Here is a 19733-nt window from a genome sequence, read left to right as displayed (position 1 = left end):
TACAGCCTGTGGAGTTCCCAGTGACCTGCTCTTTTGGCACCGGTTCTCCAGCATCAGAGGCCACAGAGCTCCTGTGCTGTCACCCAGGAGAGAGTGGAGGCTGCAGTGTGAAGGACATTGGCACAGGAAGGTCTCTCCCTCCTCAGAGGAGTCGGCTGCACACACACTGCCTCAGTCCTGTAACACAGCCTCCACCCCAGCTTTTAGGCCCCAGCTCGGTCTGAGCGGTGGGGACTCCAGTAGGCTCATGTATTTCAGGTACATCTGGTGCATCCAAGCACTGGGTTAGATATTTGGAGTAAAATCTTGTGTGGAGCCAGTGAGATGACTGGGCAGGTAAACACCCAGTGATCTGTGTTTGATTCCTGGGCCCCACGTGATAGAAGGAAAGAACCAGTTCCTGCAGGTTTCCTTTGATCCTATATAAGGTGCACCAGAGTTTTACAAAGCATACATTGTCTCATCACAGCAGCCTCAGGGGCAAGGGTTGGTAATTCCTACCTTACAAATGGGAAAACTGAGGCTCAAGAGAGACACAGTGATTTGCCTAAAGTGAGGTAACTGTCAGAGCTGCAGCGGAAAACTGGGCTGTGTGAGGGTAAGCCAGGGCTTTTTCTTTACTGCCCTGTCCTGGGCACTTGTCTGTACAGAAAAATCTTCCATTTTACTTAAACCACATGAGGTGCTGGGAGGGAGAGATACTTACTTCATGGGAGGGGTCCATCCAATCGCCTTTATCCTGAAGATAGAACTCACTGATGGTAGAACTGTCCTGAACACGGGCCCCACTGGAGCACACAGACAGCACAGGATGTCACAACAGCAGGCTGCGTGGCAGACAGCGGTCCCTTGCCCTCTTACCTTCGCCAGGCCCGCTGGATGACTGCTGCCGCCTTGTTCTTCCTGCGAAACAGCCCTTTCCTACTTCGCTCCCTCTGGATCACCTGCAGGCGCTGCTCTACAGGGAGAAGGTGGATAGTCACACTCTGTCCCGGCGGGGGACCGTGGACCCCATCACTCTCTGTAGATGCCCCAACGTCCTCACACAGCTTCCTGCATCCTGACCTCAACTCTTCGGTGCCGAGTGGCAAATCTGAGGAGACCCCTCCTATAAGCTTGTCCTGGGTCACTTTATTTCTTGGTGTGCGATGGTGGAAAGGGCTCTGTTCAGTACAGGCAACGTCCTGCCTGGCGCTGCCAGGCCGGCTGGACCCCGCTGGGGAGCATCTGTCTTTGAGCTGGTGGGCGTGCCTTTTCTGGGAAGCAGCACCTCCGGACCTGGGTGCCCTGCCCTGCACCCTGCTGGGCTTCCTGGGGCTGTCCTGCTGGGAAGCCCTTGCAGGGCTGGAGTCCTCTCCTTTCTCAGCAGGCTGGGCTGACCCAAAGGACAAGGGCTGCCTGGCCCTGCTTGGTCCCGCCTCACACTGGTGCTCGCCATTGGTCTCACCTCTGCACTTCAGCACAGAGGATGCTCCCTGAGGCCTGGAGCCATCACCGCCTTCACAGGATCTGAGGGGCACACAGGCAGAGGGGCCTCTGCAGTGTTCCCTGGGTGTTTCTTGGGTAACTAGGAAAAAGGAGAATAACAATCAGTGTCTAAATAACAATCAGTTTCAGGTGAGGGCACTTCTGTTCATCTGTTTACATGAGAGATGCAGACACTTCGTTTAGCATCATGTAACCATGGCAATATAACAGTACCACAGCAACACAGAACAAAGCTCAAGTCTTCTTTCTAGCAATCTGATGGGTTATGCAGCCAGAAAGCATTCTGTTACTTTCTAGAAATGCCCATTAAAATAGCAGAAACATTCTTTTAAAGGCCTTCCAAAAAAATAAAGGGACTCTGGATGCTGAATAGAAAAATTTGAAAGGCACTGAGGATGTGAACCGAATCCATCCTTGTCCAGCAATGGAGCAGGTAGGGGCGGTCTTATTAGGTGCTTGGTTGTGCAGAGACAAAGCCTTGCAGGTGGAATGTTAACTGGAGTGAAGACTGAGCAAGAGGCCAGGGGTTCCCGAAGGGCTCCACCTTTGGGAAGCAGTCCACATTTAAGTGTGCTCACCAGAACCAGGAGATGAAAACCACGTGACTCAACCTAGACTCTGGATGGGTGGAGTCTGTCTCTTGTGAACCTGAAGCCACTTTTGTATCCCATGTGGGTGTGGATTCCTTAACCACAGCATACATTAATGTACAAATTGGTCTCAGGATGAGGTATCCCATGATGTCCCACAAAAGCATATGCAATATTGCTTTTGTGTGATATGTCCTCAACTAAGCATAGACAGAAGGGATCTTCTGAAGATGATATCATGTCCAAAATTATGAAACACACAAGGGCAGAGTCTGTCTTGAATAACAATATACATATGGTGGGATTAGGTCTCCAGAAGTTTAGTAAACACATGAGATTAAACATATGCACAATATATGTCTGAAAAAAGGGAATGTGCCACATAAAATGTATTTTCAATGAAGCCAACACCAAGGTAAACACCTGGAAGTAACTTCCACTTCTGAAGAGGCAGAGTTGACTCACATGTGCCTCCACTGAGGACAGTGGAGATTCAGATGAAAAGGATACCATCCATAGGACGTGTTGGGGATCCAGCAAGGCAGAAAGAGAAAGAACCCAGACCCAGGAGGCCTGGTGAGCAGACTGATAGGGAAGGCCTTTGAGATTACAGATCCCAAGGGCTGACGGTCAATCTTTCAGCCTAGAACCTGCTAAGAAGTGTTCTCTGGGATTGGGACCCCAAGCAGCCACGTCCACGGGCACGGGCACAAGGTGAGCTGGCAGTAACCTAACACCTGCCGCTGCTCAGCTCTGGGGATGGGGCCCCAGGGATCCTCACTTGCTAGCCCTCCTGCCCACTGTCAGGCTTTAACATGATCTTAGCTCTCAAGTTACTTCCATAGTTTTTTATATCAGTGTTCAGGTCTCAGCCAGAAATGTACAGGCTCATGAGTTAAGTCGGCAGAGCAACAGCAAGTGAGAAAGAGTATGTGAGACTACATATTATAAACATCGTCATGTATCACATGTACGAGAATATCTATTGCGGTGGTCTGAATGAGAACAGCCCTCATAGGCGCATGTATTTGAACACCTGGTCCCCAGTTCGGGAAAGATTAGGAGGTGTGGACTTGTTGGAGAAGGTATGTCCCTGAGGGTGGGTTCTGAGGTTTCCAAAGACCACAGTATTCCCAGTTAGCGCTCTCTCTCTCTCTCTCTCTCTCTCTCTCTCTCTCTCTCTCTCTCTGCTCTAGCAGCAAGCCTGCATGCCTGCCTACTTGCTGCCATGCTCCCCATCATGATGGCCATGGGCTTTTCCTCTGAAACTGTAAGCTCCAATGAACTCTTTATACATTGCCTTGGTCATGGTGTCTTTACATAGCCATAGGAAAGTAACTAAGACATATAGTCAGATAATGTTTCCAGGAACAGGTTTTAAAATCAATATGATTTAAAAAGTTATTACACTTATTGACAGTGTGTGTGTCCAATGTGGATGAGGAAGTCGGAGGACAACTGACAGAAGTCAGTTTTCTCCTTCTACCATGTGGGTTCTGGAGCTTGAACTCCGACTTGACAGCAAGAACTTTTACCCTGGTCCATCTCACCAGCCGTAACTATTCTCAAGAGTAAAAGAATATATGCTACTTGTTATGTAAGGTTTTATGTAAGTCTCTCTGACTCTGTCTCTCTCTCTCTCAGTGTGTGTGTGTGTGTGTGTGTGTGTGTGTTGTCTATATCTATTCATTTGTGTAAATAAATACAGAAAATACAAACAGGAATGAAAGGGCATGCTTTCCCTTGGGGTGGGGCGGGAAAGGGGCAGAAATGGTCCCCAGTGGATGGGTGCTGCTGCACGTATGTTAGGATTGTGAGAAACATGGGCAACTGAAGAGCTGGCGGGAATGTGCAGCCACAGCACCCGCTCCTTCCTGCTGGAGAGTGAAAATGGCGTGGTCGCCTGGAAGGCCGTGTGGTAGTTTCTTATGGAGCCAACACGTGTCTCCTATTGCTGCTCCCTAGCTGCTCAGCTCTGCCCTCTCCAGAGACCAAGCTCCTTGACGCCTGCCCCCACCACTGCCTTCACAGGGCCTGACACACACTCGGGTGAAGAGACACTCCAACCCCATCCTCAGAGGAAGATAGAGTGAATTAGGTATTTACCCAAATAAAATGAACTCTCTCCACCCCCCACAAGCAATTCTACTCCTGTGGTATTCCCTATTCCCCAAACCACCACCACTGCCTTAGTACTAACCCCATCTGGTCTTTCAGATCTGCCCTCCACTCAGGCACAGTCATCTTTCTGATGATTATGACTGCTTCCATTTCCACATTTGAAGTGCAGTGAGTGAGAAGCACCGTCTACATCTACACAGTGTTGTAGAGTGTCCTTAATCTACACAGGCTATCACATGGATGCTCTTTACTTTCTATGGAAGGCATTATCCTCTCTGTATTTTATATTTATTTTAAAATTTATTAATTTGAGACAGGCTGGCCTTGAACTCTTGTTGATCCTTCTCAGTTTATAGGTGCTGGGATTACAGAGGTGAGCCATCACACTCTACTCTACACCTGTCTTTTGTTAGGACCCTGAGGATTGGAGAAGTCACTAACCTTATGCTACACAACAAGTGAGTGGTGGGGTTTGTCCTGGTGTTTTGAGACAAGCTAAGGCTTCTTGGGAAGAGGAACCTCAAAAATGCCTTTATCAGATTGCCTGCAGGCAAGGCATTTCTTGATTGCTAGTTGATGGACTGGAGGGAGGTGGTTCGGAGTGGTATAAGAAAGCAGGATGACAAGCCAGGCAGTGGTGGTGCACGCCTTTAATCTCAGCACTTGGGAGGCAGAGGCAGGTGGATCTCTGAGTTTGAGGCCAGCCTGGTCTACAGTGTGAGATCCAGGACAGCCAGGACTACATACAGAGAGATCCTGTCTCTAAAGACCAAAAGCGAATGAAAGCAAGCAAGAAATGAAGGAAGGAAGGGAGGCTGGGAGGGAGGGAGGGAGGAAGGAAGGAAGGAGGGAGGGAGGGAGAGGAGGGAGGGAGGAAGGAAGGGAGGGAAGGAAGGAGGGAGGGAGGGAGGGAGGGAGGGGGAGGGAGGGAAGGAAGGAGGGAAGGGAGGGAAGGGAGGGAAGGGAGGGAAGGGAGGGAAGGGAGGGAGGGAGGGAGGGGGGAGAGAGGGAGGGAGGGAGGGAGGGGGAGGGAGGGGGGAGAGAGGGAGGGAAGGAAGGAGGGAAGGAAGGAAGGAGGGAGGGGAAGGAGGGAGGGAAGGGAGGGAGGGAAGGAGGAGGGAGGGAGGGAGGGAGGAGGGAGGGAGGAGGGAAGAAGGGGAGAGGAAGGGAGGGAGAAGGGAGAGGAAGGAGAGGGAGAGGAAGGGAGGGAAGAAAGGAGGAAGGAAGGAAGGAAGGAAGGAAGGAAGGAAGGAAGGAAGCCAGCTGAGCACTGTTCCTCATGCTGTTTGTGCCCATTCCTGCCTCCTAGCTTCTGCCTTGAGTTCCCTCTCACTTCCCTCCATGATGGACGGTGTAAGCGGAAACAAACCCTTCCCTCCCCGTGTTGCTTATGGTGTTTAAAACAGCAACAGAAACCCACTAAGCCAGAGTTCACATGTAAGCCCAAGGCCATGCAACTCCAGTGCCGGTCCGTACAGCCAGCATGCTCTGCACACATGATACACCACCCAGCAAGAACTGACTCAGAAGGAAGGAAGAAATCACTTGCTAAGACATATTGGGGGTTACCCTTCTTTGAAAGACTCGGGTTTCGGGTCCTTTTTGTTTTGGGTTTTAAAAGATTTATATTTAATTACTTGTATGTGGGGAAGGTGAGGGTGGGGGTGTGGTGCAGTGCGCATGTGTGCAGGTGCCCAAGGAGGCCAGAAAAAGGGTCAGGTCCCCCAGAGGTGTGAACCTCCCTCCACAACGTGGGTGCTGGGAACCTGAATTCTCCTTTGCAAGGGCTTTTGAGTACCATGCAGCCATCTCTCTAGCACTGGCGGCCTTCTGAGGAGGCTGTGCTGGGTACTCTGCAAAGGTACTTAAGTTCTTCCGTTCCCCAAGTCTGGAGGCTGGGCAGGGGAAGAACAGAGGCAATCAGTACTTCTATCTGAGGCTCTTGCTGGGTGCTCCGCCTCAAGGTGTGCGCTGCCTGGTCAGATGACTAGATCGGACTCTTCTCAATGAGGCCAAACACAGTGAGCTGTAGTGTTCTGTCCAGTGAGGCTGGGCTTCCTCAGAACCCAAACTACTTAGCTCCCTTGTATTGTGGCCTCTTGGGCAGGTGAACGGGTCAAAGTTGTGACGTGGGAGATCCATTTTCTGCCAGTACAATCAGCCTCATTAGCCTCTGGTCCTTCAGCACCGGAAGGAAGCAACATCAGAGGCTGGCTTTTTGAGACTCTTTTTGCATATCTGAATGTAGTTCTTCATAAAAGCTCTAGAGTAGGGGCATCACTTCCTATTTTCAAACGAACAAGAATTCCCTTATCTCAGAGTTGTTCCCAAACAGCAACTTGTTTGACAAGGACTGATACCAGGAAGTAACTGGCCCAATGTACATCCTTATGCACCCGTATTCATGTGTGTACACAGACAGAAGTAAAGCATGGCATTCTAGAATAGGCAGTGTTCGTTTTAGGTACGTTTTTATTTGTGTGTATGTGTGTGGGGGTGTGAGAGAGAGAATATATGTAGCAGTGTATGTGAGGTGGGGGTCAGATGATAACTTACAGGAGTAGAGTCTCTCCCACCCTGTGGCTTACTCCCGAGGATGAACTCAGGCTTGCTAGTCAGGCTTAGTGGCAAGCACCTTGACCTCTGAGCCATTAAAGTTGAGGCAACCTCCTACTGGAGCTTCCTGAGTGCCAAGATAACAGGTTTTGCCTCTGCGCCCAGCCTATGTGCAATGTTTCATACCTACATGCTTTTCTATTGCAGGCTATTCTATCAGAAGGAATATATTACAATAGCAAATACTATAATCTGGTCCAAACCACTAAACTCATTTCATGAGCCATGCAAAGCTCGAAAATGACAGCACTGTGTCACCTGGGAAGGATAACTAGTGGCAGTGTGATTAAAGGACAAAAGAAATGCTTATCAGGAACTGAGGAAGGACAAGTGTCTGAGGTCTGACACCACCTTTCATAATTCTGCCCAGTCCACAGCAGACCTGGATGGCTTTGCAGTACCATTATGCCGGAGTGCTTTAGCATAAGCCAACCTGCACTGCCCTGCCCTGTGCAGTCACAGTCTGCAGAGCTCCACATCAGCAGAGCAGCACTGTCCACGTGAGGCTCCAGGGGTCGGTGTCACTCAGCAGAGCTCACACTTCTGGGTAGTCAGTGCTGTGCTCACTGCTGGAGGGAAGAGCATGGTGATGTGGTCCTCAGCCTTGGCTAATTCAGCACAGCTGGGACACAGTGTGGGCTCCAAAGCTTGTCTGCTAAATGAATGCATGCAAGACTCGGTGAACTGGGCAGAGAAGCTCATCTTTACCACAGAAATGGGTTTCTGTTACAGCATTCACCCAGAAAAGACCTTCTGACTTAGGGCTGACCGACAGTTGTACTTCTGGATCTCCAGCCCCAGCTGGTTCTCCCCAACTACATATTCCAGTATTGTATCATGTCAGTCACCTGGTGAGGTGCTGGGAACACAAAGTACTAGACACATTTCCTGTTATGAGAGGTGTGCTGGGTGCAGGTGCCAACCCTGTCCCGCCCCCCGCTCTGTATTGACATGCACAAGCCTGTGCGATGTAACTGTGGAGCCACATCTCCACTGTATCTCAGGTAAAACATTTACAAGGTGGGTCAAATGTATAGGACTAGAAGAGCAGGCAGGGAAAGTAAGGCCAGATGTGACAGCTGTGACTAAGCTGGCAATGAATTTATGGGGATGTGAGTTGTTATAACAATGGAAAACACAGATGAACATACTCCTCAGAGGAAGATGTGAACTCCCACTCCCTTGAACACTGATTGGCTCAAGCCCAGAGTGTGGTAGAAGTGATGGGAAAGTTCTGGAGTGTACACCTTCAGGCTTGGCAACTTCTGCCTTCTCTGTAAGCACTAATGAAGAGGGTGGAGTACACTTGGGAACGACAGGCCTGAGAGAAGAGATCTGAGGCCCCTCGGCCATTAGTAGCACTAGTGGCTAGACATGTTAAGGGGGCCAACCCGACTCTAGCAGCCACAAGAGTGAGCTCAGCTGGCCCAGCCAGGGACTGCTCAGTCAGCCCCATAGCACTTTGAGAGGCAGTCAACTGATCTTTCAAGCCACAAATACTAACCAACATAGAAATGGAGCCCTTGGGATGAGAGGTGCTGCCCTAACAGAGACCCCTGACAATGACTTGGGACTAGCTGAGCAGAAACTGCAGGGCAGTGAAGAGACTGTGGCAAGGCTGGAGAGCAGGGATGGACTGCTGTTGGTCTGGAGAAGGCGAGCCTTGCTAGTCAGGGCAGAATAACTGGGAACGTGGCCCCTGCCGTGACGTGAGAGCTGGGACAGACACTACCAAGTGAACTTTGAGGGACTGCTCAGACAGACCCCCGAGGGGACGAAGACATACTGACTGCTTTTAGAGCTGCAGGCGATGAGGTGTGGGGAGACCGGAATTTAGAGAAAAAAGTAAAGATCTCAGGATGTGCTGGGTCAGAAAATAAAACCTCAACATTTTATTCTTTCCAGACACCTGGCGTCCCAGAGAGGAGATGGTCTCGGGATAAAGATTAAGGCAGGAGTATGGCTGCCCTGCACTGCCCTTTATTGGGATCTCAAAAAACATTTAAAAAGGAACATTTGAGATTTCTCAGACTCTTAAAGAGCATCTTCTCTGAGGATTATGAGACACACAGTGAGCCTGTTGGGGAACTAATTACAGATACGGTTTTTGGAACATGAAATGGACTGTTCATAGAGTGACTTTCTGAGATATTCACATCACTGAGGTCACCATGAGCTTGAAATGGGAGATAGGTTAAAAATAAAAGAGGTCCTGGGCTCAGGTTTTCTACAGGCAGGGAGCAGGCTGGGAAAGCCACTCCTCAGACTTGGAGCATTTCTTAGGAAAAGGAAGGACGTGCCAAGGGCAGGGCAAGAGCCAAGGAAACAGTGGCCCAGGGAGCTGCTGCTGCTGCTGCAGAGGAGGCAGGAGGGTCCTCACCAAGCCTCTTCAGAGAAAGGGCCCTGGTGAGATGTGAGCAGTGGCTCTCTGAAGTGTTATAGACTGTGGTTGGCTACGCCTCCTACTCCGCCCGAACAAGACCGTCAGCCATGGCTAGTCTGTTCTCACACCACAGCTGCGATTCAGGCATGTGGGGACACGGACAATACGTCTTTACTGGTTTGAGTTGCAAGAGCAGTCCCACTCTGGGAACCTTCCACACACCTGGACTTCAAGCCTGATATGATTGTTGGGATAAAATTTGGGGTCTGAGATAGGAGTAAGACTACTTCTCATATCAGAAACATGTGAAAAGCTGCGCCCAAAATGGAGACGTGGCAGACTACTCAAAAGTTCCTCTGTCCCATCGTTGACTCTGGGGTGGTCTCCCAACTCTCACTGATCAACAGAGCTTGGTATGTGCATTCTCCAGCCTGTCTCTAAAGAGGTCTTGTGGTTCCTGCCTTTGTGTCCTAGGAACACTGTGTAGGGTGTCAGTCCAGCTTGCTGGAGGATGGGAGGACACGTAACGGTCTTAGAATCCCAAGTGACAGCGGCACTGCTGCCAGACATGTGAGGCGGTCTACCTGAGAGGATGAGTTCAACCTGCTCTCCCTCTGAGCAGGGACGCCACAAGGACAAGGCCTTGGAAACCAGCAAAGGAACTAGGAAACCACAGAATCCTGGGAAGTGATGAGTCGCTGTTCTGTGTGTCACACAGCAGTAGATGACAACAGCAACACTGCATTTACAGATCTTGCAGTCTGGTGGGAAAAGGAGACAGCAATGCCAGGAATAACAGTGAAGTTGATCTGTAGAACAGGGGAGGCTAGGAGAGGGATGGGAGCACAGGACACGGGAGGATGGCCTTGTTTAGAGAGGTGATGCAGTTGTACCAGATGAGAAACACTTTTCATTCATACAGAAACAGAGAAAATGTCACCTGACAAGGCCCTAGGGAAGAATTCCAAGAATTTAACATGGCCGCCACATCATGGGTACCTAGTTAGTGCCTGCTGAAGGAATCAGTGCTGGAGGTTGTCAGTGCTGATATACTGACACTGAATGGAATCCCAGAAATGTTTAGGCATTTATATATGGTTAGATTAGCAGTTTGGCTTAATTCTAATACTAGTTACTAAAGATGTGTGGGTCATGGGCTAGAATAAATCCTATAGAATGTTTCATTTCTACCCATAACTCTGATTTTATAGCTAAGGAAATTGAGGTCCAGAGAGACAGGCTGGGTTGCCCAAATCTTAAGTGATAGTGAGATCTCAGAGAACTTTGCATAGTCATTTATACTAAGATTTTTGTTTTTTGAAAAACCATATCAGCATTATTCTGTACCTTTGGGGAGGCTCTCACTACTCTCTTATTTAGAAGAGCAGTTCAAAGGGCTTCAATTGCTTTGGGCAAACACTGTGGTCCACGATGAATACCTACTTTCCTTTTGAGAGTCTGGAATTGTGTACACACTAAGCAGGTTACCTCTGTGTAAAATCATGGAGTCCTAGGCTCAAGGGAATTTTTTTCTGGAAGACCAAAGGTTGTGAAACTGGTGATTACAATTTTACTGCTGAAGTAACACACTCTCTCTCTCTCTCTCTCTCTCTCTCTCTCTCTCTCTCTCTGTGTGTGTGTGTGTGTGTGTGTGTAACTTTCCCAGAAGGGAATTTTTGGAACTGTGTGCCTGGTTTCCTCTGGATCTTTGCATGGAGAAATTTTCCTTTGTGATTTTGCTGTGGGTATTGTAACAGTATAGCACAGCTCTAAGTAAAACTCCACTCCTGAATCTTATGTATTTCTCCCAGCAACTGACCACACCAGAGTCTTGGGGACTCTTGACACCAGATGAACTATATACAAATAGAAATAATCCACAGCAAGATAATATCAAATTTTTGAAAACTAAGAGGAATGGCATGCTACCCAGGAATGTTCCTGAGTAAGACCAATGTGTACAACAATGGCTTTCTCATCTCAAACCAAGGAGTCCAGAAGGAAGTGATGTAATATGATAAAAAGAACTGCCAGCTAGGCGGTGATGGCGAATGCCTTTAATCCCAGCACTCGGGAGGCAGAGCCAGGCGGATCTTTGGGAGTTCGAGGCCAGCCTGGTCTACAAAGCGAGATCCAGGAAAAGGAGCAAGGCTACACAGAGAAACCCTGTCTCAAAAAACAAAAACAAAAACAAAAAGAACTGCCAAGCATGGAGTCTAGATTTGGCTCCTTGGGAATGTGATAACAACAAACTCAAAATGGGAAAATGCCAAGACAATGTTGCTGGTAGATCTTAAAGATTGGCTAAAGAAAGCTCTTCAACCAAAAAGAAAATGACGGGAGCAAGAATCTCAGAGCACCAGGAAGAAGGGATAGCAATAGAGGACAGGAATATGTGTATTTAAATTAGCCCTTCTTCATGAGTTTATGAGTTATATTCAACAACTGAAAAGAAAAAGATAACAACTGGTCTTCACCAATTATATTTACTCAAATACTTATTTTTAAAATTATATATATGTATATTCATACACATATATGGATATATGTGTGGGGAGGAGGGACAGGGGTATGTAAATGTGAGTGCAAGTGACCACGGAGTACAGAAGACAGTCAGATCTTAAGGAGTTGGAGTTACAGGTGATTCTAAGCAACCTGATGTGGGTAGCCCCAGCGTGATTTTTAAAAGTGGTACAGCCACCTAAGTGAAGGAGAACTTTCAATGTTTCACTCAGTGGTAACATGTTGATGTTAGCAGACTGAAGCAAGTTACATACATGATACCCAGAGACAGTATGAAACAGTAGACAAAAGAAATACCATCCAAAGCACTTCAAGTCAGCTACGACAGAAAAGTGTTGTAGTAAACTGCAGCAAGGCAAGAAGAGAGCCAGACGCCTGAGAACCAGAGAGACAATGACACCGACCACACCGTGCAGGCCTCGGCTCTGCCACACTGCCAGGCAAAGCCTGAGAACCAGAGAGACAATGACACCGACCACACTGTGCAGGCCTCAGCTCTGCTACACTGCCAAAAGCCTGAGAACCAGAGAGACAATGACACCGGCCACACTGTGCAGGCCTCGGCTCTGCTACACTGCCAGGCAAAGCCTGAGAACCAGAGAGACAATGACACCGGCCACACTGTGCAGGCCTCAGCTCTGCTACACTGCCAGGCAAAGCCTGGCCCATGGTTGGCGCTAGATAGCACAGGCCACACTTACCATTTAGCTTCCTGGAGGCTGTTCCCTGAAGGTCTGAGGAACAATCCTTGTGGGAAGCTCTGCCTGGACATCGGCCTGGAGACCTGCTGTGGTCCAGGTCAGGGCCCTGGACTGTGTGGTCAGCAGATGGCTGTTTGCTAGGGGCCACACTCTGCTTGCTGGGCTCATTCTGGGGGCTGGGTGGACAGGGGAGACCTTGGGGTCTGGAATCTGGGCTCAGAAGTACTTTCTGCTGTTCAGCTTCCTTCCTCTTGTTTTCCTCCTCCCGTTTCCTGGAAACAAACCCAAAGAAGAAGAAAAAGTCAAAGGTCCTCACCTGCTCGAGAGTCCTCAAGGTGGACTGCAATGTTAAGAAGAGCTACCACATCACAGGATGGATGTGGAAACGCACACTTTCTACAGTGGGCTTCTCTCTAAGTATAATAGCAACCACCTCCTTGTACCAGGCCTTATAGAATGTAGCCTACAGCCATCACAGATCAGTCTGCATTGCTGAGGCATACACGGTCTAACCAGGTTACCGGACTGTAATTGGTGATCTTGCTGGAGCTTGTCCCCTGGCTGTTCAGTGGCTTCTTGGATTAAGTAGAGATGTTTGGTTTCTTAAAAGAAAGAAATGACTGACCAAACAATAAAATCTCATTTATCACCTGTGAGCCCCTCTTATTGTCATGGAGATCCACGGAGAAGGATGAGGACCACTGGAACCACGGGCCAAAACCTTTCTTCCCTTAAGTTGCTTCTGTTAGTCATTTTGGTCAGCACAGAAGTAACTAATCCACCTAACAAAGGGGGAAACTAAGGCATAGAACACAGTCCAATGTGTAGCCACTGGGCTGCACCCAGGATAGCTATGAATATGGTCAAACACACTCGTGCATGACCATGTCATGTCACAATCTCAAAAGGTTGGTGAGGTGGCTCAGTGGGTAGGGGTGCTTGCCATGCAAGTGTGATCACCTGAGTTCAATCCCAGGAAGCCACATGATGGCAGAAGGAGAAGACTGACCCCACAAAGTCATCTGCTGACCTCCACACATGCACCAAGGTGTGTGCCACTACACACGCCACATACACATATGAGATGGGGGAAGGCAAATGAAACTCTCTATGAGGAGTCCTCGGAACCACTGCAAGGGCAGTTACTGAACATTTATTTATTACATTCTTACCATATGCCACATATTGTAAGGCACTGGAGAGATGAAGACAAAACATACAATCCCTACTCTTAAGGAGATGAGAGTCCACGAGGGAGGGAACCAGATCCACATCCTCCTGCAGACCGGAGGGAGACCTGGATGGGATGAGTGCTATGCCTGAGGTGCCTACCCAGAGATATGGGGGATACAGGAGGCAGACACTAATTAGACAGAGGCAGGAAAAGACTCTTATGAAGAATGTCAACCCAGAGAGGAGTGAAGGGAGAGGTTATTCCAGGCCAGGGAAGAGCAGGAACAAAGACTTGCAGCTCCGCTCTCCCCAGTCTTTGACTTAGAAGACGTCTCAGAGGCCATCTTGCTGCGATTTTAAATTTCCCTTCTCCAGTACCTTGAGAGCTGACAACTGAGCTCCCGCTGGGGTGTTCCAGTGAGAGGAGCTGATTACAACGCCAGACAGAGGTCTGGCGGTAACCTTTCCCATTTCTGTTGCTTAGTATCTGGGGCCTGTCAGATTCTATCCCTTCATTGTCTCTGATAACAGGTGGAGTAATATTTGGTCTTTTATGTCCTCTCCAGGGAATAAGAAAATGTTGTGTGTTTGGGACCTTTGCCTTATAGAATGTTAGGGCTGAAAGGTCCTTGGATATTCAGTCCAGTTTAAAAAAAAAGTCTTTTGTGACTTACCAGCCACTTTGATAATGAGAGTAAAAAATTCTGTAGCTCTTCTTTCTCAAAAATGGATATATACTCTTGATCTATGAAATGTTGTATATGGGGGCTGGAGAGAGAGATGGCTCAGTGGTTAGGAGCACTGCTGCTTTTCCACAGGACCCGGGTTCAATTCCCAGCACCCATATGGCAGCTCACAACTGTCTGCAACTCCTGTTGGAGGGGATGTGATGCCCTCATATAGACATACATGAAGGCAAAACACCAATGTACAAAAAATAAGAAGAAATGCTGTATATGGTCTTAGGGCATTCCTAGAACCTTGCAGCCCACCTGATTAAGCAAACTTCTTTTCATTTCCTGATGATGGGAAGTTGAGGCTCTGGGGAGTTAGGTTGCATGAAGGAGACCACAGAAGTAACTCTTCATGGATTAGATGAGTTTGTGAGCAGAGAGTGAGACACAGCCCAGCCCTGAAGCGAGACCGATGACCTGGGGATGTTCAGGGGAGCAGGCTGCATCAAGATCTACTGTAAAACCAGAGGATGTCTGTGGTAGGGATGGGAGTGTCACGAGTTCTCAGAGTCTGTGAGAAAACATTTAGACGTTCCCTTTGGCTTTGATGGGTAGCTTCAAGGAAAAACACAAACAAACCTCTCCGGGCTTGAGAGATGGGTCAACAGTTAAAAGCATACACTGCTCTTGCAGAGGACCTGAGTTTGCTTCCCAGCACCTGATCAGGCAGCTCACAACTACCTGTAACTCTAAACTTAGGGGATCCTATGCCTCTCTGGTCTTGGTGGGCACTTGTACTCACATGCACACATTCAGACACAGGCACACATGAATACATATAAATTAACAAAAAAGAAATGAAGTGTCAGACACAAACCTCACTGGTGGAATGTGCTGTCTTGGGAGAGACAAAATTCCCTGTCATTTGATTTTTTGGAAGACACAGAACTCCTTGCAGAAAGGACTTCAGCATCCCAAGAACCCGCTTGGGTAGCCAGACTGAACCTACTTGTGTAATTTTACAAGGCTATCTCAGTTTTTTACTAGCCAGAAGGAAGCCCAGGTCTTTCACTGGGGTCAGGGAGGAAGAACAGAAAGTTTGAGATGACTGAACATTAAGTCCAAAGGTATGTGGGGTTGTAGTGGAGAGAAAAGGGACTTGGAGACAACACTGGTATTCAAAAATGACAGCTAGTATGAAGTGGTGTGCCAGTGACCTGATGTGTTGGCAGGTGACCACAGGATGGAAAGTGGAAATGGCCCGTGGCAGCTAAAGATAGTGGATCAGAGTTACAGGAGGTAATGGTGTGAGACTGATAAAGGAGTGTTCTAGACAGATGATATAACCAAAACATTTTTTTGAGATAAGGTCTCTAGCTGTGTTGCCGAGACAGGTCTTGAAGCCCTGGATTCATGTGACCCTTCTGCATCAGCCTCTGGAGTAGCTGGAACTACAGATGTGGATCTCTGGTTTGACTCTAATTTTAAGAAGGAGTACATTTCCAGCAGAAAACAGTATAGTATGTGCAGAAGTCAGGAGAGTAGGGCTGAGCTCAGTGTGGAGATGGTACAGTTCAAAAGATGAGGAAGGAAGAGTGAGTGAGAGGACAGTGCAGTAAGACCCTGTGAAAAGAAGGCTTCACGGAAGATAGGGGATTGATACAATCAAGGTTCTGTTTAAGTCTGACTTCCACTTTATGCTCTGGCAGGCAAATTATAGAAGGTTTATTTTGGCAGCAACATAGTGCCCTATCAGTTATGAAGTGCTTTTAAATTAGTGTGGGTATTTCTTAAATAGGACTTTCTAAAATACCTCTTAGAAAATATATCTGTAATCTTGTCTCTCCCAACTCCTCCATCATGAACTAGAGATCACTTTCCTTTATGTTTAATGAGTCCCTTTCACTTGCTCACTTTACAAAGGTGATTCCTGATGTCCAAATATGGTTAAGTAAGAAATGGACATTGAGATAATGTCATGTGCCTGACACACCTTCATTAAAGACTCAGCAGCAAATTCTGGGTTTTATTTCTTAAAGCAATATCTCAAAGACAAATCAAACAGTGAATTGGACTTAAGAAATAACTGTTGAGAGTTAAAATGAAACTGAGAGCAGTCTCCAAGACCTTCAACCCAGGGGTCCAAACAGTGATGAGTGCAGGAGATAGGGGTCCACAGGATGAGTGGGGAGGTGGGGTCCACAGGATGAGTGGGGAGGTGGGGTCCACACAGGATGAGTGGGGAGGTGGGGTCCACAGGATGAGTGGGGAGGTGGGGTCCACACAGGATGAGTGGGGAGGTGGGGTCCACACAGCATGAGTGGGGAGGTGGGGTCCACACAGCATGAGTGGGGAGGTGGGGTCCACACAGCATGAGTGGGGAGGTGGGGTCCACACAGGATGAGTGGGGAGATGGGGTCCACACAGGATGAGTGGGGAGGTGATGGTTGAAAGCTATGAACTCTGCTTCCAACAGTAACACCGGTGAAGGAATGTCTGTACATGAGGAACAGTAGACACTAAGGCTTTTCCAAGCAAGTCTAGCTACCATTTAAAAGAGTTCTGAGCCAGGCGGTGATGGCACACGCCTTTAATCCCAGCACTCAGGAGGCAGAGGCAGGTGGATCTCTGTGAGTTTGAGGCCAGCCTGGTCTACAGAGCAAGAGATCCAGGATAGGCACCAAAACTACACACACAAACCCTGTCTCAGGGGGAAAAGAAAAAAAAAAAAAGAGTTCTGAAATGTTAACTTCAGAAGCTAAACATTAAAAACAAAAAGACCCTTTCTTCCATGGTAGAGGACATCATTGGAATGACAATGAGACACAGTTGGTCTGGCATTTTCTAAAAATTCCTTTCTGTTTCAGACTTCTGGACTAGGATACTGAAGTGCATGTTAGGAAAAAAAAGTGAAAAACGTAAAGCACAATGCAGTTTAAGGATGCCAACGCTTTAAAACTATTCTCTAGACAGGAGGTCGCACAGTGCTGAGTCCCCAGCTCTGCACTGATCAACAGTATGTCTATCCAAACTTGAAGAAGAGGCTTCTAGTGCAAACTTGGGAGTCTCTACAAACCTGAAGGATACCCCCAAATCAGGTAGTCTACCTCATCACACATCACAGAGGAAGAAATCAAGAGCTAGAGGGAAATGCTGTCTTGATCAGGCTGGTTTTGCATTCTGCTACCCCTCACCCACCTCTACCACTCCTCTTACTGTGCTGGGAAGAGGGTATGGGAAAGAGCTCAAGCCTCCTGTCTCTACAAATGAAGCAGAATGGGTTTGGATGAATAGAATCCTTTTTGATTATATTTATTTTGATACAACGTCAGCCATGCTGCTTTGTAGAGCTGCATTTCACATTCAGGTGTATATGACTGAATTCTGCAGTCAAATGCTCTACCAGTGAGTGATACCCCCTTTTTTATTATTTATTTTCATTTCACGTTCATTGGTGTTTTACCTGCATGTATGTCTGTATGAGGGTGTCAGAAGCCCTGGACTGGAGTTATAGACAAGCGTGAGCTGCCATGTGGCTGCTGGAATTGAACCCAGGTCCTCTGGAAGGACAGCCAGTACTGTTAACTGCTGAGCCATCTCTCCAGCCCCATGACTGAATTCTGGAGGAAGATTCTTACATGTTAAACTGGAATTAAAGGAAATACAATAGTCTCTATAGTTTTGCTTTCTTTAGTTTCTGTCTCCCAGTGTAACCTGGGACTAAAATAGTAAACAGAAAACGCTAGAAACAACCAATTCCTATGTTTTAAATTTTGTGCTATTTTGGGCAACCTTGTGACATGGGGCACTGTATAGTATCAGCTTCTCCCTCGGGACTGAGGCTGAGTGGAGCGGAGGGTCAATAATGTCACTCAGTGATATTAGAGGCTCATACTGGGGAAATATCAAATTTCAAGGCATCATTTGTGAATCCTGAATTCATCACTTTCACAACATCTTAGGTCCAAAACTCTAAGTTGAACGATCAGATTCTGGGGGATATCTGCACAGGTGCTATCCAAGGTGTCAGGCAACCACTGGGAGTCTTACAATCATTCCCATTAATGCAGCCCCCTTCTGGTACAATATTCCATCCCATATGGAAATATATCATGTGCACTGTTTCCTCACAGTTGTCACTTCCATGCAGGGGACTGTTGTGTGTAGAAGCTTTAGGCTGGCGGAATGAAGACAGCCTTATTAAGAGAGAGTCCATTCTGAGAGTGGCAGTGCGCACCTAAGCATCCTGTCACCAGTGGGGGATGAAGCAGGAGGGCCAGGAGCTGAAGACCAGTCTGGGCTACATAATGAGAACATATTTAGAAAGGGGGCTGGGAGGTGGGATGAAGGATGCTTAATCTATAGGTCACTTGCCTTGCAAACATGAGGTCCTAATCTAGGTACTCAGAACCTATGTAAAAATCCAGACATGGTACTGCCCTTTTGGAAACTCAGTGGTAAGTATGTGGAGACCAAAGGATCCTTGAGGCTCACTAGCTAGCTAATCTAACCTAATTGGTGAGCTCTAGGCCAATGAGAAACCCTACTTCAAAGGAGGTGAACAGTCTCCCTGAGATTGACACAGAAGGCTATCCTCAGGCTTCCACTCACTGTGTGTACATGTACATAAGAACACATACATGCATGTATTTATATACATGCATAAAATAAAAAAGAGTGTAATATGCTATCTCCTGGGAAACCAACTGTGGTGGCTATACTGGGTTGTCAATTTGACTACGTCTAGAACTAAAACCCAAAAAATGGAGGGCACACCTGTGAGGGATTTTTGCTTAATTTGAAGTATGAAAAATCTATTTCTAATCTAGATCTTTAAAGCAAGAAGACATACCTTTAATCCAGATCTTTTGAGCTGGGAAAATACATGCCTTTAATACAGATATAATCTGGACCATATCTTCTGCTTGAAGCTTATATAAGGACATGGAAGAAGGAAGCTTTTGCTTTTTGCCTGCTGGCCCTTGCCTTGCTACCAAGTCCATTTCTTCACTGGCATTACAACCTACTTCTTTGGGATTCCAGGGTATACTGAAGACCAGATCAGACATCCAACCTTGTGGACTGAGCAAGCCAGTAAGCAGCACCCATCCATGGCCTCAGGGTCAGTTCCTGCCTCCAGGTTCCTGCCCTGCTTGGGTTCCTGTCCTGACTTCCTTTGATGATGAACTATGATGTGAAAGCATAAGCCAAATAAACTCTTTCCTCCTCAAGTTGTTTGGTCATGGTGTATCATCACAGCAATAGTAACCCTAACTAGGACACCAACTACTTCAGTGTCTTCAGAGTCACAGAAAGTGATGTGTTCCTGCAAGATTCCCTATGGAGGGCTGACACTCTGGTTAGCATTCTAGTACATACTATCCTTTCATCCCTCACCAAGTATCTTACTCTATTTTTTTAAAATGGTTCTTTATCATTGTGAGAAAGACAGAAAAATTCAAGA

General features: G+C 47.6%; 1 protein-coding gene across 5 annotated transcripts in view; it reads right to left on the bottom strand.

The window, feature by feature from the left end:
• Invs (inversin) overlaps positions 1 to 19733 on the bottom strand; it is a 163143-nt gene that overhangs the window by 8229 nt on the left and 135181 nt on the right. For 2 of the 5 annotated variants that reach the window (XM_036179396.1, XM_036179398.1), the window contains exons 13-15: positions 12423 to 12694; positions 1448 to 1567; positions 862 to 958 (exon numbers count right to left, since the gene is read on the bottom strand). In XM_036179396.1, coding sequence (XP_036035289.1) covers positions 862 to 958; positions 1448 to 1567; positions 12423 to 12694 — 489 coding nt within the window. Of the gene's footprint in view, positions 1 to 861; positions 1568 to 12422; positions 12695 to 19733 lie in introns of those variants that run through there. The other 3 variants (XM_036179394.1, XM_036179395.1, XM_036179397.1) reach the window with 2 other exon arrangements.

Source organism: Onychomys torridus, chromosome 2, assembly GCF_903995425.1.
Source record: "Onychomys torridus chromosome 2, mOncTor1.1, whole genome shotgun sequence".
NCBI lineage: Eukaryota > Metazoa > Chordata > Mammalia > Rodentia > Cricetidae > Onychomys > Onychomys torridus.
This window is presented reverse-complemented; position numbering and strand designations above follow the sequence as displayed.